This window comes from Eschrichtius robustus, chromosome 6, assembly GCF_028021215.1.
Source record: "Eschrichtius robustus isolate mEscRob2 chromosome 6, mEscRob2.pri, whole genome shotgun sequence".
In the NCBI taxonomy this organism is placed as follows: Eukaryota; Metazoa; Chordata; class Mammalia; order Artiodactyla; family Eschrichtiidae; genus Eschrichtius; species Eschrichtius robustus.
The window spans coordinates 23959871-23986486 of record NC_090829.1 but is presented as its reverse complement, the minus strand read 5'-3'; the positions used below and the strand labels follow the sequence as shown (position 1 = coordinate 23986486).

The following is a 26616-nucleotide window of genomic DNA, read 5'->3' as shown; positions in this document are numbered from 1 at the left end:
CTCCTGAACTAGAAAATTTTTTTCCCTAAACCTATTAATTCTATGTACACACCTCCCACATCATAAATTTGACACTTAAAGAATGTTCAGTGTGTGGTCCCCAAATTTTGTTTACGGCTTACAGGTTATCCAAGAAATTTGTGCAGCATAACCTTAACCTCGTACGCGCGTTTACAATACCGCAGCCCCAGGGTAAAATATCTCTGTGTGAACTATTAAATGTGACAGGATAAATAAAGGGGAGAAAAGTGAGAATTCTGTTACTCATCTAAAAGACCGCTTCCCGACATGGATGGATCTAGAGATTGTCATTTTGGGTGAAGTCACACAGAGAAAGACAAATACCATATATCACTTAAATGTGGAATCTAAAAAAATTGGTACAAATGAACTTATTTACAAAACAGAAATAGAGTCACAGATGTAGAAAACAAACTTATGGTAACTAAGTGGTAAGGGGGGGAGGGATAAATTGGGAGATTGGGACTGACATATATACACTACTATATATAAAATAGATAACTAATAAGAACCTACTGTATAGCACCGGGAACTCTACTCAGTACTCTTTAATGACCTATGTGGGAAAAGAATCTAAAAAAGAGTGGATATATGTACCTGTGGAGCTGATTCACTTTGCTGTACAGCAGAAACTAGCACAACATTGTAAATCAACTATACTCCAATAAAAATTAATTTTAAAAAACAAAATAAAAGACCGCTTCCTTTTAAGACCAAACGATGCCTGAAATAACAGTAATGTAGAAAAGTAAGGGGGGAAAATCTGCAACTTTACGAAGTCTCTACTTTAAAATACAGCTGAAATGCAGAAAGTTTTGGGCACTGAAATGCGCTGAAAGTTGGCTTTTTTTTTTTTTTTTTTAATGCCGCATCCAGGGGCCCCCTGCTCCAGGAAAGGCACCAAAACCAGAAACCACGGATGCTGATTTCACTCCAGTCCTACTGAGCCTATGCACCAAAAGACCAAAGGCAAATAAACCAGTCACAGAAGTCCAGCGAAACAGGCTGGATCAGAAAGCCTCACCAGCGGCCACTCAAAGTTTAAAAGAGAGGAAAATAGAAAAGTTAACGAAATGCCTAACTTCATGCAGAGAATCATAATGCAGTTCTCAGGCTTACTGTGTAAACAGCATAAATACACGATTTAACACCTGCCCGCACTACATGCTGCCCAGTCTGAGCAGGAGCGCGCCCTGAGGTCGGCGGGCGCCGCACTGCACAGCGGGCGCCGGGAGCCACCTCTCCAGCGAGGGAAACCCGGAGAGACTCCCCTGGAGCCGCCGCCGAGCGCCTGCGAGGAAGTAAAGCTTTGTTTTCTGCCTGTCGGTTCAGGCTTCCTCTCGGACCCCACCGCCGCGCCGCGTACCTGCCCTCCAGCCCGCAGCTCCCGCTCCCGATCCAGGCACCCGCAGGTCGGTTCTGCGGCTACCTGGCCGCTCCCGCCTACCTGCTGCGCTCGCGCCACTACGCATGCCCGGCCGGCACCCGGGTCAGCAAATTCGAAATCCACTTGCCGGGTTTTGATTGCGGCTCCCAGCGGAAAGGACCCGAGGCCAAGAGCTGAAGTGGAGCTGCAGGTGCTGGGAGAGGAGAGGAGGGAGTGGTGGAGGGGCGCTGCGGCAACCTTATCCTTACTGCCCAAAGCTACCCAGGACGCACCTTCCTCCAAGCCTAAAGATGACCATCTACACAATTGGAATGATCTTAGCACAGTGCTTCTCAAACTTGAGTGTGATTCTGAAGCACGTGGAGGGCTTGTTGAAACACAGTTCCCACACGCAAGAGCTCAGATTCAAGTACATCTAGGATAGGCCCGACCATTTGTATGCCTAACATTTTCACAGGGGAAACAGGTACTACTAATTCGGATACCACACGTTGCGAACCTCCGGTCAAAAGAAAAGATATACATATTTGGTATTAAAAGAGGAAAGTTTTCTCTCCCCTTCTCCCTCTTTTTGGGATTTCACACAACACTTCCTCTTCATTTAACAGCCACACCTGCTTAAAAAATAAGTAACTACAGCTCACACGCAAAGGTGGGATATTTCCTCTAGCATGTGAGTCAAGTAAGTGGAATGCAACAAGTTCTCAAGTATTTTGCCTGTAGCATAACCTATGGTTGTGGTCTCTCCAGCTGTGTCCAGGCAACAGGAGGGGGCCCTAATTTGTTGCCACTTTAACTCAAAGTCCTGTGTGACCCTTTAGCGCCTAGCACAGTACTGGGTACAAAATAGGTACCCAAGAAATCCTGAGATGATATTAGTATGGCTTGATAGATGAAAAAGAAGGATGTTGGAATTATTTTAGGAACCCAAAGGAGTCGATAATCAATTAAATATGGAAGTACGTGGGCTAAGGCTGAGGAGAATAAGGATTTCTCCCTGCCTTACACCTAGAGAAATCAGTGGCTTAAGTATCCTTATCTGAGCCCAGATGTAAAGGAGTTGTGAGTTCTCACAATACATTTCTTAAAAGGTTAAACACACATCTGCCATATAACCCGTCCATTCCATTCGTAGTTATTACCCAAGAGAAATTAAAACATACGTTCACACAAAGGTTTGAATATGAATGTCCACAGCGGCTTTTTTTCACAATAGCCCCAACCAGAAGGAACCCAAATGCCCACCAACAGGTGAATGGATAAACAAATTGTGCAATATCCATCTATGCAATGGAATACTACTCAGCAAAAAAAGGAAAGAATTACTCATATAGGCTTCAACATGGATAAACCTCAAAATTATTATGCTGAGTGAAAGAGGCCAGAGACAAATATATGATTCCATCTATATAAAGTTCAAACTAACCTAAAGTGACAAAAAGCAAACCAGTAATTGCCTGGAGCCAGGGGTGAAGGGAGGAATGGGCTGTCAAGGGGCAGTAAAAATCTTTTGGGGATGACGGAAAAGAAATCTTGTCTTGATTATAGTGGAGATTTCACAGGAGTCTACAACTGTCAAAACTAAATTGTACACTTTAAATTTATTAAATGTATTTTATATAAATTATTTCCCCATAAAGGTAAAGAAAAAAATGGTGGGGTTTTTTTGGCTGCGTTGGGTCTTCGCTGCTGCCTGTGGGCTTTCTCTAGTTGAGGTGAGCGGGGGCTGCTCTTCGTTGTGGTGCGCGGGCTTCTCATTGCGGTGGCTTCTCTTGTTGCGGAGCACAGGCTCTAGGCACGCGGGCTTCAGTTGTTGTGGCGCGTGGGCTTAGTTGCTCCGCAGCATGTGGGATCTTCCTGGACCAGGGATCGAACCCATGTCCCCTACATTGGCAGGTGGATTCTTAACCACTGTGCCACCAGGGAAGTCTGCGAGATACTTGTTAAAAGAAAAAAATATCTAGGAAAACAAGAAAAACTGCCATGAACAAACCAGAAATGTTGAGAAAAGACAAAATACAGAGAGGATCACATCTCAGAGAACGAAGATGGAAGGAACGTTCAGCTCAAATCATACAGAGGAGGAGGCTAAGGCAAAGGATGGAGCAGTTGGGGGAAGGGTGTGCAAACTCAGCTAACAGATCAAGAAATGGAAGGAGGGCACTGAGGCACTGCTCGGAGAGAGTAACTGGGGAAAGAGATTTAGAGCAGCTAGGCTAGTCAACACCTTTTTCCTCCCCAGCGGGGTCTAAACTGTGGTCCTGGTAGCTACAGACTTCCAGGAAGAACACGAGTCTCCCACACCTGGAGGGTGAGCTGCTAACACATCCTGGCCTCTCGAGTACTGTTCCTTACCCCAAATTGGCAAAGGATGGCTACAGTGAATAAAAAGGTAAAATGAATAGAGATTCTAAAATACAAAATTGTTAAATCAACACTACTTCAATAAAAATAAATAAATAAAATAAAATACAAAATTGAACAGATAACTAAACATTATATCACACATTTGAGGAAAAAATGACTATGAGAGAAGCACAATTGCTACAACTAACAGTAGAGAAAACAGAGCTAGACAACCATCAGAAGATGACATTTGGAAAGTATAATTAATACCTTCAAATAATCATGAGAAGATGTCGCAAGTACAGAAATTTTGACCAGATAGTTGGGAATTTAAAACTTTGATGACTGAGATAAAGAACTAAATGGATGATCCAGGTTTCAGAATAGACGCAGATGATGAGCAGGTAGGGACTGGAGATCAAGCTGAGGAGTTATTTCAGGATGAAGTCAGCCTAACAGGCATTGGAGGGGAAACGGCTTTAGGGCACAGAAGGATGATCTGGGGCAGTTTACTACATTCTCTCTCCTCCCTCCACACCCTGCCCATCCTTAGTTGAAAAAAATAAGCTCATGTACAACATTAACTGAAACAGATGGGAAATAGGAAAACAGCTGTGGAGGGTGGCAAAGACTGATTGTCCCCCAATATTTTTTCATCTATGATGTACTTATGAAAACAATGATACCTCACAATAACGGGAAAGTGATGGACTAGTTGATAACACATTAACAGACACTGTGGATGGCCCTAACTCGCTTCTTGAATCCCTTCCTGGAAAGCCAAAAACTACATTTCCCAGATTTACTTGTAGGTATGGTTCCAGATATGATTTAGGTTTCATCAGGTCATGTAAGACTTTGGTTGAAAATTGAATCGCATGAGGAGAGAGGGAAAGCATGATCCTCTTCTGGCAGCTTCCTGATCCTGTCAGAGTTAGCAACTGCCTTTACGGTAATTTGGGGAGTTCTTGGATTCTCATGATGAAGTCTGTTTCTCCCAATGATTCCATATATTATCTGCATCTCATAATAAACCTCTTTATTCTTAAACTAGCAAAAGGGACTTCGATACTGCCAAATGCATGGTCCATCTGGGAAACACGTTGTCTTGTTCGAAAATGATCAGTAAATCAATGAGAAAATGAATACTAGGAAACTCAAATACAAAAATCTTAGTAAAAAGTACAAAAGAACACTTTCAACCTTGGGGTTAACCTTCCTAGGCAAGACTCAAAACCCAGAAGCTGTAAAGGAAGATATGGACAGATTTGATACAATAAAAATTAAAATTTCTGTATGACAAGAAGCAACTGACAAAGAAAATATTTTCAGAGTATCTATCAGAAAAGGGTTAATGTCCATAATATATTAAAATGCTCCTATAAATCAATAAAAAGATACAACCAAAATAAAACTCATAAAGTCCTGAGTAGGTAATTAACAGAAAACAAAATCCAAATGATTAATAGACATATGAGTAGATGCTTGAGCTTGTTGGTAAGTAGACAAATGCGCATATATATATACACCTTACTCCAAACCAATCAAATCAGAATCTCTGGGAATGCCCAGATACTTTTTATTTTTTATATTATTTTATAATTTTTTCTTCCAGTTTTATTGAGATATAGTTGACATACAGCACTGTATAGGTTTAGGGTGCACAGCATAATGACTTGACTAACACACACCATGAAATGATTATTATAATAAGTTTAGTGAGCATCCATCATCTCATAGATACAAAATTAAAGGAATAAAAACAAAATTTGTTTTCTTGTGATGAGAACTCAGGATTTATTCTCATAATAACTTTCATATATAACATATAGCAGTTAATTATATTTATCATGTTTTACATTACATCCCTAGTACTTACTTATAACTGGAGATTTGTAACTTTTGACCACCTTCATCCAATCCCTCCTCCCCCAACCCTTCTCCTCGGGTAACCACAAATCTGATCTCTTTTTCTATGTTTGTTTATTTTTGAAGTATAACTGACGTAAAACACTATATTAGTTCCTGTTACACAACATAGTGAGTTGGTATTTCTATATATTTCAAAATGATCACCACAATAAATCTAGTTATGATACGTCACCATACAAGGATGTTACATATAGACTATATATCCCACACTACACATAGCCATATATATGTGATTATTTTAAGTTGCTGATCCCTTAAGTTCAAAGGTATTTTAACAAGCCTGCATTTTTTCTCCCCACCCCGCACTTACTGTTTTTAACATCATATTTTACATTTTGTGTGTGTGTGTGTGTATCCCTTCACTACTTATCGTGGATATAGATGATTTTACTGCTTTTGTCTTTTGACCTTCCTGCTAGCTTTATACATGGTGGATTTACTACTTTTATTGTATATTTGCCTTTGAGCTTTTTCCTTTCATAATTTTCACGTTTCTAGTTGTGGTCTTTTCTTTTTAGCTCAGCAAAGTCCCTTTAACATTTTTTGTAAAGCTGGTTTGGTGGTTCTGAACTCTTTTAGCTTTGGCTTGTCTGTAAAACTTTTGATCTCTCCATCAAATCTGAATGAAAGCCTTGCCAGCTTGAGTTTTATTTTTTTTAATAAATTTATTTATTTATTTATTTATTTTTGGCTGCATTGGGTCTTCATTGCTGTGCGCGGGCTTTCTCTATTTGCGGTGAGCGGGGGCTACTCTTCGTTGCAGTGCGCAGGCTTCTCATTGCAGTGGTTTCTCTTGCTGTGGACCACGGGCACTAGGTGTGTGGGCTTCAGTAGTTGTGGCTCACCGGCTCTAGGGCACAGGCTCAGTAGTTGTGGTGCACGGGCTTAGCTGCTCCATGACATGTGGGATCTTCCCAGACCAGGGCTTGAACCTGTGTCCCCTGCATTGGCAGGTGGATTCTTAACCACTGTGCCACCAGGGAAGTCCCAGCTTGAGTATTCTTGATTGTAGGTTTTTCCCTTTTATCCCTTTAAATATATCACGCTACTCCGTTCTGGCCTGCAGAGTTTCTGCTGAAAAGTCAGTTGATAGGCTGATGGGAGTTCCTTTGTACATAACTTGTGGCTTTTCCCTTGCTGCTTTTAATATTCTCTCTGTATCTTTAATTTTTGTCATTTTAACTACAATGTGTCTTGGTGTGGTCCCCTTTGGGTTGATCCTGTTTGGGTCTCTCTGTGCTTCTTGGACCTGGTTGTCTGTTTCCTAACTTGTTAGGGAAGTTTTCAGCTATTATGTCTTCAAGTATGTTTTCTGTCCCTTTCTCCTCCTTCTGGGTTCTCTGTAATGTGAATGTTAGTATGCTTGATGCTGTCTCAGAGGTCTCTTAAACTGTTCTCATTTCTTTTTTTTTTCTTTTTTCTGTTCAGCTTCAGAGATTTCTACTACTCTGTCTTCCAGCTTGCTGATCTGTTCCTCTGTATTATCTAATCTACTGTTGCTTCCTTCCAGTATACTTTTCATTTCAGTTATTGTATTCATCTCTGTATGTTCTTTATATTTTCTAACTCTGTTAAAAACTTCTCATGTCTCACTCTGTTCATCCAATCTTCTCCCTAGTTTTTTTTAACATCTTTATGATCATTACCTTGAACTGTCTATCAGGTAGATTGCCTATCTCCACTTAGTTCTTCTTCTGGGGTTTTATCTTCTTCCTTCATTTAGAACATATTCCTCTGTTGCCTCTGTTTGCCAAATTGGCTGCTTTTATTTCTATGTATCTGGGAGGTTGGTTATGTTTCCTGACCTTGGAGAAGTGGCCTTTTGTACGAGATGTCCTATGTATCCCAACAACACACTGCCCTCTGGCCTCCAGACCTATATATTCTAGGGGTGCTCCCCATTTGGGCTGCATGGGCCCTTCTGTTGTGGTGGGCAGTCTGGTAGACATGGCTGGTCCCTGGTCTGGTTGGTTGCCAGGTCCTGCCTTGTGCAGAGGCTGCTGGCTCTGGGGCCCTGGTGGGTCTGGGGGCTAGTGCTGGCCCACTGGTGGGCAGGGTCAGGTTCTGGAGTACAAGATTACAGGGCTGCGGGTCCTGGATCTAGTATCGGCCTGCTGGTGGGTGAGGCCAGTTCCTGATATGGAGTGTCCCAAAGCTGGTGTTGGCCCACTGGTGAGTATGGCTGGATCCCAGGGCAGCTGGCTGAGGGGGCCAATGTGCCTCAAAGCTGGCATCGGCTTGCTGGTGGGCAGGGTCAGTGTCCGGGTGGGGGTGGGGGGTGGTTCCTAGGGCTGGTGTTAGTTTGCTGGTGGGCTGGACTGGGACCCAGAGGGTCCTGGGGCTGGTGCTGGCCTGCAGGATGGTGGGCTGGGTCCTGGTATGGCAGGGTGCAGGGCTGTGGTGGTCCTAGGACTGGTGTCCACCCGCTGGTGAGTAAGGCTGGGTCCTAGGGCTAGTACCAGCCCACTGGTGGGCAGAGCTGCATCCTGGGGTCTCTGGTTGCAGGGCTTGGGGGTCCTGGAGCTGGTGTTTTGGCCCACAGTGGGTGGCGCTGGGGCCCAAGGGGTCATAGGGCTGGTGCCTACCCACTGGTGGGCTAGGCTGGCCCCTGGGCTAGTGCCAGCCCCTCGGTGGATGGAGCCAGATCCCAGGGTCTCTGGCTCTAGGGCTGTGGGGTCCCAGGGCTAGTGCTGGTGCACTCTCCTGGGCCCTCTGCTGTGTGGGGCTGGGTTAGGGTGGCTATGGGCTCAAGGGGTCTTAAGGCAGCAAGCCTGCTGGTAGTGAGGTTGTGTCTCCATCTAGTTAGTTGCTCGGCCTGAGGTTTTCCAGTACTGGTGCCAAAAGGCTGGTGGGCAGGGCTGGGCGCTGGTGCTAATAAGCTAGAGTCAGGACTTCAGAATGGCATTCGCCAGCTCCAGTGTCCATGGGGTAGATGGTGCTCCCCAAAATGGCTACTACCAGTGCCTTTGTCCCCAGGATGAGCTCCAGATGCTCTTGCCTCTCTGAGAGGCTCTCTAAGATCAGCAGGTGGGTCTGACCCAGGCTTGTTTCAAATTACTGCTTCTGCCCTGGGTCCTGGAGCGTGTGAGATTTTAGGTGTGCCCTTTAAGAGCAGAGTCTCTATTTCCCCCAGCCCTCCAGCTCTCCCGCAGTTGCCTTCAAAGCCAAATTTTCCGAGGGCCCCTCTTCCCAGTGCAGGACCCCCAGGCTGGGGAGCCCAATGTGGGGCTCAAACCCCTCGCTCCTTGGGGAGAACCTCTGCAGTTGTGATTATCCTCCAGTTTGTGGGCCTCCCACTTGGGTCTTGACTATATGGTCTTTCTGCCCTTCTTACCCATCTCACGGTGGTTCCTTCTTTATATCTTTAGTTGTAGAAGATCTTTTCTGCTAGTCTGCCAGTCTTTCTCATCAATAGTTGCTCTGTAAATAATTATGATCTTGGGGGCTTCCCTGGTGGCACAGTGATTAAGAATCTGCCTGCCAGTGCAGGGGACATGGGTTCGAGCCCTGGTCCGGGAAGATCCCACATGCCGCGGAGCAACTAAGCCTGTGCGCCACAACTACTGAGCCTGCGCTCCAGAGCCCATGAACCACAACTACTGAGCCCGTGAGCCACAACTACTGAAGCCCGCGCGTCTAGCGCTCACGCTCCGCAACGAGAGGCCACCGCAATGAGAAGCCCGTGCACCGCAACAAAGAGAAGCCCCTGCTTGCCACAACTAGAGAAAACCCGCGCACAGCAACGAAGACCCAATGCAGCCAAAAATAAATATTAAAAAAAAATTATAATTTTGATGTGCCTGTGAGAGGAGGTGAGCTCAAGGTCTTCCTGCTTCGCCATCTTGGACCCTAATGAGGCTCCATCATCACCCAGATACTTTTAAAAAGCTTCCCACTCACATAGTTTCGATGCGTAGCCAAGGTTAAGAAATGCTACTCCAGAACAGTGCTAACTCAGAGTGTGGTCCGTGTACAAGCAGCATCAGCACTACCTAAGAGCTTGTTACAAATGCAAGTTACTTCCTTCTCTTTCAGACCCATTGAATCAGAACGGGCTGGGGCTCAGAAATCTGTTTCAGTAAGCCCTTCAGGTGATTCTGATGCATGCTCAAGTTCGAGAACTCAGAAACCTCTCCTCAAGCTTTATTTACATTACAGAGCTACTGGGAGGATAACAGCAGAAGAAACAGATGAAAGGATTTTGAGAAAAGTAAAAATAATGGTTGCAAATGTAAATAATCATTACCATTTGAACACATTTGATATAATCTTAGGGTCATGCTTGAGACCTTAGCAACGTAAGTGCCAATAACTCATTACTGAGATAGAAATCTCCTGGACACATGCGAAGGTACTCCATGTCATTTCTGAATTGTATCCAAATACAATGGAGTTCTTCTCCTAAAATACAGCCTTAGCAGATGTGAAACTGCCACATGGATAGGAAGACAAATAGCTTTACATTTAAGTTTCTTCAGTACTTTAAGTTCCTCTATGACAACTAGGTGCTTTTTGATAATGGGCTTTTTCAGTGTTTCTACTAAATGGGTTTAATAGAATTAAATTAATTCATTAATGCAGTTTGGCTGTACAGGATCATTTGTTCTGCTTTATTAAGTTTCAGAATGTTGACTCGTGGTTATGTTGGTCTGTTATTTGAGGCTTTAGCCAATGAAAACCAATAGACATGTGCCCCTTTTTACCCACTAATCTGTCTGACAATATTCAATACAGTCAAGCTACTGAAGCAGGGGAATGGCATAATCATACTTGGTTTTGAAAAGGTGCTCTGTCTGCCATGTAGAACAATTCCAAACAACACTGGCACCATTTAGGAGCAAAGTTTTAAAAACTATTAAAAATGCAAATTATTAAATAATAGAAAATAAATAACTTTTACAATTATTAAAAATGAGGGACTTCCCTGGTGGTCCAGTGATAAAGAATCTGCCTTCCAATGCAGGGGATGCAGGTTCGATCCCTGGTCGGGGAACTAAGATCCCACGTGCCACAGGGCAACTAAGCCTGCGCACCACAACTACAGAGCTCGTGCGCCTCAATGAGAAAGCCTGCATGCCTCAAACTACAGGGCCCATGCTCCCACGGCCACAACTAGAGAGAGAAAAACCCGCATGCCACAACTACAGAGAAGCCCGCACCACAACGAAAGATCCCACATGCCTCAACGAAGATCCCAGGTACCGCAACTAAGATCTGATGCAGCCAAATAAATAAATAAATAAAAATTATTAAAAATTAAAGTTATTAAACATTATTTAAAATGAAAATTTGTGTGTGTGTGCGTACCAAGGAGGTGTATATTGAAGTCCATTCAGTTGTAGAAAGGAACATGGAAAATTGTTTATAGCTTTAAATCTCATTTCTTTAAGATTTCTATTTTAGTGTACACAGTAAAATCCTGACAAAATGGAGTTTAAAAAAAAAACAAAAAAACCCAGGGACTTCCCTGGTGGCGCAGTGGTTAAGAATCCACCTGTCAATGCAGGGAACACGGGTTTCAGCCCTGGTCTGGGAAGATCCCGCATGCCGCGGAGCAACTAAGCCCGTGCGCCACAACTACTGAAGCCCTCGAGCCTAAAGCCTGTGCTCCGCAACAAGAGAAGCCACCGCAATGAGAAGCCCGCGCACCGCAACGAAGAGTAGCCCCCGCTCGCCACAACTTGAGGAAGCCCCGCGCACAGCAACGAAGACCCAACACAGCCAAAAAAAAAAAAAAAAAAAAAAAAAAAAAAAAAAAAATCCAAGGCATTACAATGGAACTTGCAGAGCTAGGCCGCCAGGGGTTTGGGCATCTGACTGAGAACCAGTCCATCTAGGTCTCATTTGGGTTGTGGTGCCACCTGGTGGTCATCTCCCACTCTAGTTTAATCATCCTTGGGGACAATTCTATATACACAGGCCGGCTGAAACTTCCAGGACATTGGTTGGTGCCCTGTTGTCGACTTGATCTGAGATGCTGGGCTTAGGAAACCAAGGTCCCAAGGACATAGGAACCCACCTACCTCAGCCTCTCAGCTTCCTGCTTCACTCTCCCCACACACTCCACTCCCCAAATGATAAAAGGGGGAGGGGGTGAGAGGAAGACAGGAAGCAATCAACAGCTGCATTATGTCCATGCATATTAGAATATATTACTAAATATATGTGGTTAGTAAATATGCACATATTAGGGTGCATATTTTAAAAATTTCAATAATACTGTTGAAGAGAAAAAAAAGTTGTAATACTTCAGTGTAGAGAATACATTGGAGGGGAAACAAGCCCAAAGGAAGAAAGGCAAGCTAGAATGTCATGTAAGTAGTCTGCGCACAAGACAGCGATGGTCTGAAACTAGAATGGTGTGATAATGGGATTTGGAGGGAAGCGGATGGGTTTGATATTTAGTAGGCAGAATTTAGTCCTTATCTTTAAGAGATACAAAATAAAGTGTTTACAGATAAATTGATGAGTTGTCTGAGATTTTCCTTAAAATAATCCAATTAGAGAGAGGGGAAATGGGAGGGGTAGTTATAGATGGAACAAAGACTGGTCATAGGCTGATAGTTGTTGAAGTTGGATGATGGGCATAAGGGGGGGGGTCCTTATTCTACTCTCTCTACTTTTGTATATATTTGAAATTTTCCATAATAAAAATTGAAACAAAAATAAAATGCCTGGGGGGACTTCCCTGGCAGTCCAGTGGTTAAGACCCTGTGCTTACAATGCAGGGGGCGCGAGTTCCATCCCTGATCGGGGAACTAAGATCCCACGTGCAACACGGCAGAAAAATAAAATAAAATAAAATAAAATACCTTGGAAAAATTCAAGGGAAAAAAATTCAGTAGAAAGGAAGACATAATGAAATATAACGCTCAGAGAGAGATCTGAACAGAAGGAAGAATTTGGGAGAGATCAGCAGGTCACCCAAATATAACAAATAGTAGATTTGTCATGGTTAATCCAATCCTATTAAAAGAAAGCCTTCACAGATATGTTGAAACCTTCTCATTTCATTCCCTTCTCTCCCTCTCCAGAGGTACAACTCTCCTGGAGTTGATGTATATCCTTCCCAACCATGTTTTTATACTTTTATCATATATGTATGTATACAAAATTCACTCACTAAAAGTCTTATTTTGTGGTTTTAAAATGGTATGTGATTTAATATTGTTATGTATCCCTTTGCCATTTGCTTTTTTTTTCACTCAACATCGTTTTCAGAATTCATACTTTATTCATTTTAACTAAGAAATGGTATTCCACTGTAGGACACTACCACCTCTTATTTAATCTTTACTATAATCTTACAAGATAGATACTACTAATCTCATTTTATAGATGAAAAACTGAAGTACAGAGAGGTTAAGTAACTTTACTGAGTAACTTTAGTAACTGTAGTTGCTAGCAGGTGAAATGAGAACTTGCACAGGGCTTCAACTTCTAATCCCATGTTCTTCCCACTATAGCATTCCACAATTTTACAAATATTTAGTACACAACAACTATGTACCAGGCACTGTTTTAGGTCCCAAGTATCTAAGCAATGAATAAAACAGACAAAATCCTGCTCTCAAGGAGCTTATGAATATAAGCTGATTGGAGGAGACCGTCAATAAAATAGTATATAATTTGGTTCTATGCGTTATGAAGAAAATAAAGCAGGATGGAGGGGAAAAGAGTGTGAGTGTAAGTGTGCTAGTCTATGTGCTCTCTGGTGACATTTCAGCAAACATCTGAAGAGGGGTGATGAAAGAGGGGTGTTTAAGGTCAAGGCAAAGGGCACAGCAAACGCAAAATCCCTGAGGCAGAAGCCTATTTGGCTGTCACTCCATCACTTTGATTTTTTTTAGGATACTGTATAACGACTATTCTCATGGGTAAGGAACCAATGTAAGCACACTGCATGGCCTTGCCTGACTGAGTACATAATTTTGACATGTTAACAGCTTCTTATGATGACCATTTTTCGTATAAACAAACTGGGTTGAGCTAGGAAATGTCTACAGCCAAAAGCCACTGATTTTACTTTAAAAATTAAATCATAGGTAATAGACGCCCGTAACGGTGACATAAAAATACATAGTACTGCTGCTGACTAAATGAGACACAAATAAATATAATTCAACCCTCTTTTTAAATATTAAACGTTGGGAGAATCCTCAAGGAAACCTAAGGGAGACTTCAAGTTGGGAAAAACAAAGAAACAAAAAAAAAACCCCTGCTGAAACAGAAAGGACAAGGAGGAGCCCATCTTTTGCCCCGTATCTCTCAGAAAGGATGTCAAGAGAGTGGTAGAAAATGAGGGACCTGGAGGTGTGACTCCGCGAGGAGACCTGAGGTGTAATCCTGGGCCTTTAGTTGCTGAATTGTCTCAGTCTTCACATTTGTGACGCGAGGCGTTCCGCGCTGGTGCCCACCATGCCCCTTTCCTCCCCAGATCCGGGGCTCTGGCTTATCTGAGCCTCTCAGGCTGGGAGTGAGTGACAGAGGAGGACCGCTAAAAACCAAAACTCTCGCGAATCTCGCCTGCCGAGCGTTCCCGGCTCAGAGCGCACCCAACGCTGCAAATTTGACCGCAGCGCACCCCGCCCCTTGCCCCGCCCCCTCGAGTCCTACGCGGAAAAGAACTCTGGCCCGGAGAGTGGATCGGCCGCGGCTTCCGGGAGGAGTTTTGGGCCCCGCGAGCTTCCGTCGGGCGCCGCGTTTTCTCACCAAAGACAGCTGTGGAGACGCCAGGAGCCCGCCTCGGCGTGGTTGAAGAGTGCCTCGCGTCCTCACCATGGGCGAGCACGGCCTGGAGCTGGCGTCTATGATCCCGGCCCTGCGGGAGCTGGGCAGGTAGGGCCGGGCCGGCGTCTCACGTGCTCTCCCTTCCTAGCCGCGCGCGTCCCGGCCCCGATCCCCTCAACCCCGGCCGCGGCCCTTGTGGAGATGCTCCGCCGCTGACTTGAGCGCTTCTCCCTCAGAGAGGCTGTTGGAAGGACGCGGGGCGTCGCCGCAGACCTGCGGGATGCGGATCCGAGGGGAGGGGTGGTCTGCTGGCCCCACTTTACCTCAGCGGCGCCGGGGAGCTCGTCCCTCTCCCCCCCCCCCCCCCCCCCCCCCGCCCCCAAACCCCAGGGGGATTGCTTCCGCGGCGGGAGGGAAAGGCCCCTTCCGAACACTTTCTGGTCACTTTCCTACATTCATTTGCTTCTCGAAAGCCTCTTCCCTTAGATGGAGTGCTTGACCCGTGGACTTTCCCCAGTTTCTGTGCTTTATGATCGCTGGTGGAGTTGGTTTTTACCTTTACGTTTTGACCCAAAACTACCCTCGGAAGAAAAATCACTGGTTCTGATTTCTGGCAAGGAAAGCCACTTGCTAGGAAAAGTTCGTTTCTAAGTGAAACCATATGCCATTCTGGAGATGGGACCCCTTTCGTATCGATCATCCAGTTCTCAATCCGTTATTTTAGTCAGAAATCCCAGGGGTCGGCCACAACGTCCACAGAACATAAATGTGCACAGAGTATTGCCAACATTTGAAGATAATGTTCCATTTGCAAAAGCTCTTTTTTTTTTTTTTTTTTTTTTCCTTTCTGTAAACCCAAGAGTAAAATCGTGTAAAGCAGTATTCTGCCCGAAGAGAGTAGGTGGATGTTGATGGCTGCTGCCCCCATTCAGGACACACACAGCCTTTCCTAAACCTGACCTAAAGACGAGAAGGCAGGGTTTTTGTTTGTTTGCTTTTTTAAAAAAAATATTTGTAATCCACTGTGAACAGAAAATAAGTGAGCTTGTACCACTGCTGCAGTTGAACTATCAATTGGAATAGTTGCTTTCCAATTTCTTGAACTGGTTGGAAACTTAGCACGCAGCCACAACTGACGTTAAGCCCATGGGATATTTAATTCCCTTTCTTTTTGCAGTGCAGCTGTGTCCATCTCCACTTGTTGACCGTACAGAGATACTGACATTTAGTCTTCCCCAATTACATACATAAGAGGATATAAATGAAGGGACCATACTTGTCTTAACTGAATCATCATATTGTTGTGTGTATGATTTTTTTTTCCACTTTGTATGAATGTTGCAAGCATACTTGTGTTAACATTTTGTAGAGTAACATCTACCTTTCTAAAAGAAGATGAAGGCAGGTGTTTATATAGGAAGTTGATGCACAGATTTCATCTTTCAGGCTCGATGTGAAGCTCAGTGTACTTTTCCCACCTTGCTTTAATATAGAATTTGCTGATTAATACTTCTCTTCCCTTTTCTTTCTTCCTCTGTGATACTTGTTAGTAAAAATAATAGGATCTTGGATTTATTTTTAGTCTCTTTCATCAGCAGAGCTTATAGTTACCTTTCACTCATTTGTAGCCATTCTAAGAGATGGAATAGAAAAACTGACCGTAGTGAATCGTCTAATAATAGTTTTTAATTGTCATGACGTTTTCATTGCAACTGCTTCATTCAAGCTTATTCAGTCTCACAGTATCTCCATGATATAGAATGGAGCAAATATTATCACTGTTTATTAAGAATCAGAGTCACAGAAATTGAAGTACCAAAGTCAAAGAGATAGCAGTTAGTATTAGAGCTGGGTTTCAGATTCAAGCCATCAAGACCTTTCCTCCTCAGTTTTTTTTTTTTTTTTTTCTTCATTGACCATGGCAGTTAGATTTCTGAAAAAAGTAAGATGTTACTGTTTTAATGTGTGGGCTCTTCTTCCTCTGTCTCTCAGGGATAAATTTTGCTTCAGTGTTTTTTTCTGTTAGCACTCTTTTCTCTGCCTAGTCTCTCTGGGTGATCTTATCCACTCTTCCTGCCTTCAACTACCACCTGCTATTTGATGACTCCAAATCCGTGTCTCCAAGCCATATTTCTTTCATATAGAACCATATATGCAACTGTATACTGGCAGACTATGTTAGTATAACCCATTTGTTCCCTGGGTGTCCTATATGCAGTTAAGACTCAATATATCCAATTTAAATTCTCTGCATATCCCAACCTTCCCAAGCGGTTTTTTTTAATTCCTCTTTTTCACTGAGGTACGGATATCTCAGTACATGATACCGTGTTCACTTATTTTTCCAAACTGGAAATCTAGGAATCATTCTTGACTCCGTATGTGCTTTCGGGCTATGTCATTAGTCCTCTTTCAATCTTCACTCTCTTCCTCAGTAACTTTGTCTAGTCCCATAACTTTAAATACCATCTATATGCTGATAACTCCCAAATTTATCACTCTAGCCCAGAGATATATATTAGGTTGCTTAGTCAACATCTATACTCAGAAATGAAAATTAACATATCCAAAGCAGAACTGCTGATTTATTGTCCTTAAACCTGTTCCTTCCCCAGCTTATTGTAAATGTAGGAACCAAAAGCCTAAGAATTATCCTTGATTTTTTTCCCTTACCCCTTAATAATCCATCAGCAAGTCCTGTCAACTGTACCTTTAAAAAACACTTTTCACCATCTCCACTGCTATCACCAAAATTTCTTATCTGGACTATTACAGTAACCTCTCAGCTGATCTCTCCAGTTCCAGTTTTACCCACTTACAGTGGATTTCCCGCTCAGCAACCAAAGTGATTTTTACAACTATAAATCATATTGTAGATTATATAACATTACTCCCCTGCTCAAAATCTTCCTTTGGTTTTCCAGCATACTTAGAATAAAATCCAAACTCCTTCCCAGGGCCTCTGAGGTCTGCCATAATCTGGCCTCTGCCTACCTCTGACCTCATGGCCTTGTATCCCTCCCTTGCTCACTCTACTCCAATGACATTCGCTTTATTTTTTTAATACACCAAGATCATTCCTGCCTTCATTCCTTTGCACTCGTTTCTTCTATCTGAACACTGGCTAGTTCCATTCAGATGTCATTTCCAAGAACCTTCTCTGACCTTCCTGTTTAAAATTACTTTGTAATCGCAAGATCTTTTCCAACAGTGATAGTTGCCATTAAAATGTTAAATGGGAAATGAGAGGGAGATGAGGCGCTGGGGAGCAGCATTAGCCCCTGGAGGAGGTTTGGATGGTGAGAAGAAGCCAGTCATGGGAAACTGGGAGGAGAAGTGTCTGAGATGGAATAGAAAATACAGAGATCTCTAGGTGGGAATGAGGCTACTTTTTGAAGAGGAGGAAGAAGCCTGGAACATAGGGAGCAAAGACAGGAGTAGCATTAATTAAGAATGGAAGAGTAGGCAGAGGCCAGATCCTTTAGCACTTTATAGGGCAGAATGAGGAGTTAGATTTTAAGTTCAGTGGGAAGCCATTGGGGTGTTTTAAACAGAGAAATGACATAATTGAATTCATGTTTTAAAAACATGTTTAACCTTCACTCACCTGCTTAGAACCCTTCAGTGTCCCATTGCCTTCAGTACAAAATTCAAACTCATTAGTCCTTTGCGCTTAGACCTTATCTTCCCTCTTCAGCTTCATTTCCAGATACTACCTCCCTGTTCTTTGGCCATGTAGAACCTCTGACAGTTTCTAGAACGGCTTATGTTCTTGTTCCTGACCCTTTGCACATGTTTCCTCTGCTGGAATACTCTCCTTACTTCCCTTATTTTACCTGCCTAGCCCCCTAGGGACTCAGCTTTGTGTCACCTCCTCCAGGGAGCCTTGACTGATAGGTCCCGCTCAGGGCTGAGTGTCCCTCTTACGGTCTATCTTTGCTCTAGTAACGCTTAACCATGCTGTGTTAAAATTGCCTGCTTACTTTTTTGTCCTTTAAACTACGAATTCTTTTAGGGCTGATACATGGTACCTTGGTTTTCCTGGCATTTGATACTTGCCCCAGGGGAGGTTTTCAAGTGTTTGTTAAATGTATCCGAACTTTATGTGATAAATTACCACCCAAATATTTCTGTATACTTTTGAAAAAGTATACCCTCTTAGCTCAGTTCCAAGGTAGAGGTTGCAAAATAAGAAATCCTTACTCTCCTGTGAATTTCTTTATTCTGATAGTACATCTGATAAATGACAATCGCTTCACCTTTATAAAAAAACTGATTTTTTAAAATTATGCAAATGACACATGAATGCATAATCTTTTTTACAGAGTTAAACTTTATAGGAAACTCTGACCACCAGCCACAATCCTGGTTCCTCTCCACCACAAACGTCCTCATTAACATTTTAAAATGACACTCGTCAAATTGCACTTGGTTTATGACAAAATCTCCTGACTTTGTCTAAAACAATTCATGTTATCTTGTAATTTCAGACTTAAAATTTTTTTTGTTATATTTAAATCTGTGATGTCCTATAACCTACTGTGGACACCAGCCAAATGTTGCCACTGAGCGTTTCACATGTGGCTAATCTAAACTGAGATGTGCTCTAAATGTAAGATACTGGGTTTCAAAGACTTAATTACCACCCCCCTCCAAAAGGAATGTAAACAATCTCATTAATAATTTTTATATTGGTTACATGTTCAGATAATATTTCGGATATATTATTGGGATTAAAATTGCCTGTTTCTTTTTACATTCTTAATGTGACTACCAGAAAATTTAAAGCTACAAATGTGGCTTGCATTGTATTTCTATTGGCCAGTGCTGGTTTAAATAAGATAAAAAACACAAAATTTTTTCTATTTCACGTATAAATACAACTACTTGTTCTTTGATTCTGTACACCTAGAGTTTATATTACTTGTAAATATTTATTAACTTCAGTAACTTAGTTGTTTTCTATCAAGCAAGACACAGTTCTAGGTGGGGTATAGGGGATGCAAAGGGAAGTGAAACACATTTTCTCTCCTGAAGGAGCTTATGGTCTAGTGGTGCTGCAGGAATTCATAGAGAAATAAAACATAGTCTCCACCTCTAGGAGCCTATGGTCTAGTGGCAGAGAACAGGTAGATAGATATTCCACAGGTCCGAAAAAGTTTATACATTAAGGATGAAGGAGGCACAAGATGCAGAAAGATTCTTATGAACTGTTCATTCATTCAGCAAAGTTTTTTGGAGTGTTTACCATGTACCAGGACCATTTCCATCATGGCAGTTATTAGCTGTAGATGCCTTGGATCCTGTACGTAATCAATTAGGATTGGACTTTGTGATTGAATAATCAAGAAAATAATTAACCTTCTCATTTTTTCTTTTAGCATTGTTTAAGTGGGAAAACATATGTACATTTATAGTACTATATGGATGTTATAAGTTGTTATTTATATGAAATACATAATTTTATTTTTTGTAAATAACCAGCTTACCTACTATATCCTCAGCTGTTTTGTCAGTAGAAGTGATGGAGTGAGCTAATCATTTATACACAACTTTCCATGAATGCTCTATGCAGAGCTAGTTATTTCCTGCTTTGGGTGTATATGACACTTGATTAAAATTATTTGTGTGCTTTCTTACCCTCTCCCCAGTGACTTCCTTGAAGCAGGGCATCTGATTTTATTTGTGTTTTGAATTTATTGTATTATTAATGTCTGTACTCATCCTTTCCTCCTGTATTAATAAATATGTATTAATGATTATTATTAGGATTAATGATAATCATCCTGTCCAAGAATTATCTCTTTACTTATACATGGTCCCAGGATGGAAAGCCAAATTTCAAGAATCAATTGTTCAAGTGTTTCCATCTTAAGGGAAACAAAACAAAACCCTCTTGACCTCATATATTCCTTGAGTTACCACTAACTCCCAGTTCTTCTCTTCATTTCATGGTCAAGCTTTAGAGAGAGCATGCTATTCTCAATGTTCACATTTCATTTGTTTTTCACCCTTTGCAATCTGACTTCTGCGTTTACCACTAAAACTTTAAAATCCAAAGGACATAAAAAAATTAACTCAAAATGAATCAAAGACCTAAATGTAAGACTAAAACTATAAGACTCTTAGAAGAGAACTCTTAGGCGAAAAGCTTCCTGACATTGGATTTGGCAGTGATTTCTTGGATATGACACCAAAAGCATGAAAGCATATGAAAAAATAGATCAAATTTAAAATTACAAATTATCAAAATTTAAAACTTTTGTGCAGCAAAGGACAGTATCAACAGAGTGAAAGGACAACCTATGGAATGAAAGAAAATGTTTGCAAGTCATATATCTGATAAGGAGTTAATGTCCCCAAAATATTAAGAACTACAGCTCAGTATCAACAACAAAAAGCAACCTGATTTAAAAATGAGGAAAGGGTCAGTAGAGTATGAGACTCTCAAAAATGAGGAAAGGACTTAAATAGAGTTTCTCCAAAGAAGAAAGACAAATGGGCAAAAAGCACATGAAAAAATGTTCAACATCCCTAATTATTAGGGGATTGTGAATCAAAAGTACAATGAGATACCACTGCAGACCCATGAGGATGGCTGCTATTTTAAAACAACAACAACAACAACAAAAATAACAAGTGTTGGTGAGGATAAGGAAAAATTGGAACTTTGTAAGTTGTTGGTAGCGATATAAAATGGTGCAGCTATTGTGGAAGCAGTATGGCAGTTTCTCAAAAAATTAAACATGGAAGCACCATATGATCTTGCATTTCCACTTCTAGGTATATACCCAAAATAATTGAAAGGGACTGAAACAGATACTTGTACACCCATGTTCATAGAGGCATTAGTTACAGTAGCCAAAAGGTGGAAGCAATCCAAGTGTCTATGGAAACATGGATAGATAAATAAAATGTGGTATAAACACAGTAGAATATTATCTAGCCTTAAAGAGGAAGGAAATCCTGACACGTTACAACATGGATGAACTGTGAAGATGTATGCTAAGTGAAATAAGTCAGTCACAAGAGGACAAACATAGGATTCAACGTGTAGATGTAAGTAGTCAAATTCATAGAGACAGAATTGTCGGCGGCGGGAATGGGGAGATATTGTTTAGTGAGTACAGTTTCACTTTGGGAAGATGAAAAAGTTCTGGAGAGGGATGGTGGTGATGGTGTAGGATAATGTGAATGTACTTAATGCCACAGAACTGTACGCTTAAAAATGGTTAAAATGGTAAATTTTATGTTGTGTATTTTACCATAATAAAAAAATATATCCAAAGGACATGTTAACAAACTAATTTTATTTGATTGTGTTGACAGCTCCCTCCTTAAAATTCTAACCTCCTTGGATTCTAGAACACATCTTTCATTGTTTTTCTTTCTGTTTCTCTGGCCCTTTCCTTTTCTCCTCGTGCCTCTACTAACCTTAACTTTGGGTTCTCTCTTTGGCTTTCTTATTACTTATTACATTTGCGTTCATATCCAAGGCTTCCACTACTACTAACTCTAATAGGGTAGATTATATAATCTCTCTAAGCACCAGTCTCCACATATGCAAATTAGAGTCTAATATCCCTCTCTTATTTCTTGTGAAATATGAAATAATACAGTGTGTTTAGCCTTGCTTGATATGTACTATTATATATCAATAAGTTAATCTATATCTCTAGGCTAGAACTTGAGGTCTAGAACTGTAATTCCAAAAATCTTTTGGACATTCCACTTAGTTGTTCCCTTGAGACCTTAAACTCAGTATTTCTAAAACTGAATTTTTTTTCTTCCCATACGTGTGCTTCCACCTGTGTTAACTGTTTGGGTGAATGGCCTCATAATCCAGCCTGGATAGAGGGCTAGATTGATTTATCAGTCTCCTCCATTAAACTGTCTGTCACCTTCCCAAGAGTAGCTTCTGATGTGTTGTATGGCGCATTATAGGTACTCAGTAAATGTTTGTTGATTACACGAATAACTGTATGATTCCTCATTATGTAGTGGAACACAGGCTTTCTATTATTATGTTCTATTCCTTGGTTATTTACACAAATCATGGAACTCAAGTTGAATTCATTCAGGATTCTAGGATACTCTTCCTCTGCTTAATTATTGTATCTCCTTTTAATATTATTTTTTCTTGATTGTTCTTAAGACTCAATATGTGTATTTTTCCCTAACATTTTTTTGAATTTTTATTGTGGAAAGTTTCAAACTTACAATAAAAGAGAAAATGGTATAACTGATTTCCCATTTCACCTAATAATGATCAATTCATGGCTCTCTTCCTCTCCTCAGAGTACTTTGCAGCAAATTCCAGGCATCATTTTACCAATAAATACCAGTATTTATCTCTAAAGGATAAAGACTTTTTTGACATACCACAATACCGTTATCACACCTAAAAATATAATTTCTTAATAGCATCAGATATCTAGTCTGTGTTCAAATATTCCCAATTGTCATATATAGTTTGCTATTTTTATTTTTGATTCAGAATCCAGTGTAGGGTCATATATTATAATTGGTTGATATGGCCCTTAAGTTCATTATGGGTTTCTCCTCCTCTCTTTTTTCCCTTTGGAATTTCTTTGTTGAAGAAACTGTTTTCTCTTGATTATCTAAAAGTCTAGATCTGTTCAATAGAAATATAAAGCAAGCCACGTATGTAATTGAAATTTTCTAGTGGCTACGTTACAAAAAGGAAGTAAGTGAAATTAATTTTAACAATATATATTACTACCATATTATATCACTTATATGTGGAATCTAAAATATGACACAAATGAATTTATTTATGAAACAGAAACAGACTCAGACATAGAGAACAGACTTGTGGTTGCCAAAGGTGGGGGAGGGGAAGATTCGATTGGGAGTTTGAGAATAGCAGGTGCAAACTTTTATATATAGAATGGATAAACAACAAGGTCCTATTGTATAGCACAGGGAACTATATTCAATATCCTGTAATAAACCATAATGGAAAAGAATATGAATCACTTTGCTGTACATGAGAAACTAACACAACATTGTAAATCGACAATACTTCAGTAAAAAACAAGAAAAACTTTAAAACCTCACAAAAACCCCAATGTATATTATTTAACTCAGTATATCCAGATATTATCATTTCAACATGTAATTAATATAAAATTATTAATGCGGTATTACACATTTTTGGTAATGAATATTCAAAACCCAATGTGTATTTTATACTTGTAGCACATCCCAGTTTGGACTAACTACATATCAGGTTCGCACTAGCATGTGATAAGGGCTACCATATTGCGCAGGGCAGGTCTAGACTTTGCAGATTGGATACTTTGCAGAAGAATACTATCAGTGTCAACATTAAAACTAAGCACTTTGATAAGTTCAACTTTAGAGAATTTTTTACAAATGACACTGTGAGTCCCTTTAAGGGTTAAAAACATTTTATTTGTATTTTAGTTCCAGTCCAGAGGAATATAATACTGTTGTACAGAAGCCAAGACAAATTCTTTGTCAGTTCATTGACCGAATACTTACAGATGTAAATGTTGGTAAGAAACAGTTATTTCTGATATAAATTTTATAAATTAAATTGTGTTCTTTTCCATGTATACACATTATACTAGCACTTTTCTCCATATAATTTTAGGTATATAGTTAGTGTTTATGTTAGTTACTATTTTCAAGCAAGTTCTTTACAATATTACTTGTTACATAATGTGATTTAGGCTTAATGTGATTTAGGCTTTTAAAGTAATTCTGTTTTCCTCTTTGTTATCTAGATTTTCTGCTGCTTGCTATGAGTTCTTCTTTGATATATGATATTATTATAGATAAAAATATTTGGCCAGTTCTGTTTTAGCTAGGTCTTGTGTCACTGGTTGAGAAACAGCAAATGCCATTTAAAAAAAACTCTTTAAATAAGAGTTGGCACCTTTGTCTATGGGAGGTAATAAGATTCTGTGAGTTGTTGAATCAACTATTTCCTGTTTGTGACAATCTAAAAGACAAATATTACCAACTTGGCAAGATGGTGTCATATGTGTCATGTCTGGTAAAATTACTTGGAAGGGATAATACAGAGTGGCATTTGGCTCATGGTTTATAAATTTAATTCCAAATTTGACACAGATTTCATGACTTAACAATAGTCATTTAGCCTTTCTTTTTCGATTAGTAAAATTATGAGTTCCTGAAAAATAACAAACGACTACTGAATACTTGCAGGATGTGTTTTCATATGGTACTCCATCTGTTTAGACCACTTGTCCTTACCCTGTCTGTTTGACCAACTCATCATCTAGGAATCAACTCCTTCAAGCATCTTCCCAGACACTTGTTTCCTCTATTGTAGATTAGTGCAGTTAACATATAATTGCTAGTTTATTTGTCTGACTCCTTCACCTGATTGTGAGGGTTTTTTTAATCCTCAGATTTTCACACAGTGCCAGGCGTATTGTAGGCCTATAGCACATGTTTGGTGAATGGATATATAACAGATGAATACATATGATTATTAAACATTTAAAATTAGAAAGATAGGATTGTAGTGTGTTTTTAGCCCCATCAGTTTATCATGAGCACTGTGTTGGACATAATTCTTGTCACCAAAGTCTAGTTTCTTAAAAGGACTGCCATTTAATTTGTCATGACTCTTTTGTTTTAGTTGCTCTGGAACTTGTAAAGAAGCCTGACTCTCAGCCAACCTCTGTGATGTTGCTTGATTTCATCCAGCATATCATGAAGTCCTCCCCACTTATGTTTGTAAATGTGAATGGAAGCCATGGGCAAAATGAGGCCAAAGGCAGTTGTATTGGTAAGTCCTGCTGTTTGTGCATTCATTTTCAATTTCTTCTATGAATTCTACCCTCTTCTGCTCTTCTGAAATATAATGTACACATTGTTACACATATTTTGGTCAAATTTGGTATAAACTGAGGGAGCAAAATGGTAATGGTTAGTTTTATTTCATGCATCCTTATTGTGTTCTTATGAACTAGGTTCCCAGAATGGAGCAGAAGTAATTGAATATGTTCATATGCCATTGAAAACTTTAGAAGTTTTCTTTTTTCTGTTTTTGGTAATCTCTTTCTTGTAGATCAGGCGTTAGCAAACCATGGCCCACAGGCTGGCCGCCTGTTTCTGTGAACAAAGTTTTATTGGAACACAGCCATGATCATTCATTTACTTATTGTCTGCACTACTTCAAAGGCAACACTGAGTAGTGGACATGGAGATCATATGGCCCTCAAGCCTAAAATACTACTTTTGTCTCTTTATTGGCTTCCTCATAAAGAGGTGTAAAGCACATAGCTTTTTTTTTCTGTACAATGCATAGAGTATTTAAAAATTTTTTTGCTTGAATTTAAGATTCAACTTTGATAGTATGTCCTTTAAAAAGTCTTTTCTGACCATTACTGACTGCCTACTCTAGGACTGGCTTAGTTGCTCTTTCTTTATGCTGTTAGTACAGAGTGTTCTATATTTCTTCTATCATAGTAGTTTTTAAACTGTATTATAAATACCTGTCTGTCTATATTCTTTGCTACACTGATTTTTAAAAAACAGGTTATAACCCATTTAGTGGGTATTGAAGATGAAATATAATTGACTAGAAAATATTATAGTACACTGCATGTAATAAGTACTGTTTCATGAAACTTGTTTCATATATTTAAATTTTAAAAATATGCATATATATACTGGGTTGTGATATAAAATATATCTCTTAGTTGCAGTTAAGAAGTTCGAGAATCTATATTATAGGATTCAGGAGGACAGGACTACGACTGATTTGTTCTTATGCATCTGAGACAGAGTCACTACTCAATAATATTTGTTGAAGGAGTGATAATTACTATTTACTGAGCCTTTATTTAACTTGAGGCACTATGCTGAGAATTTCAAATATATTATCTTACTTGATCAGGGTAGCATATAAAGTAGGTGTCATTATTCCCCTTTCATAGATGAAGTTACAGAAGTTTAGAGAAATGAAAAGTTCACACGACTGATAAGTGGAGAGCTAGGAACTTGTCTGACGCCAAATTTGGTATTCTAAATTATTATAATATGTTTCCATTGTGTAGGCGATGTTTTAGACTATTTTGTTAGTGAAGTTTACACTTTAAAAATAAATCATCAAGCATTTAGCAAATTGACTGGCACTCTGATGTATTTATTTATTTATTATCTTTTTTGTTTGTTTA

General features: G+C 40.3%; 2 protein-coding genes across 7 annotated transcripts in view; one reads left to right on the top strand and one right to left on the bottom strand.

Annotated features, from left to right (window-relative positions):
* Positions 1-14038, bottom strand: part of PLS1 (plastin 1) — a 126816-nt gene extending 112778 nt beyond the window's left edge. The window contains exon 1 of one of the 2 annotated variants that reach the window (XM_068547342.1): positions 13994-14038. The gene's annotated coding sequence lies outside the window, so the exon portion shown is untranslated. Of the gene's footprint in view, positions 1-1387; positions 1454-13993 lie in introns of those variants that run through there. The other variant, XM_068547340.1, reaches the window with a different exon arrangement.
* Positions 14039-14335: 297 nt separating this feature from the next.
* The window catches only part of ATR (ATR serine/threonine kinase), a 106398-nt gene continuing 94117 nt past the window's right edge, over positions 14336-26616 (top strand). For 4 of the 5 annotated variants that reach the window (XM_068546033.1, XM_068546032.1, XM_068546031.1 and 1 more), the window contains exons 1-3: positions 14336-14524; positions 23867-23958; positions 25074-25223. In XM_068546033.1, the coding sequence (XP_068402134.1) occupies positions 14466-14524; positions 23867-23958; positions 25074-25223 (301 nt within the window). In that variant the 5' untranslated portion in view covers positions 14336-14465. The remainder of the gene's footprint in view (positions 14525-23866; positions 23959-25073; positions 25224-26616) is intronic. The other variant, XM_068546034.1, reaches the window with a different exon arrangement.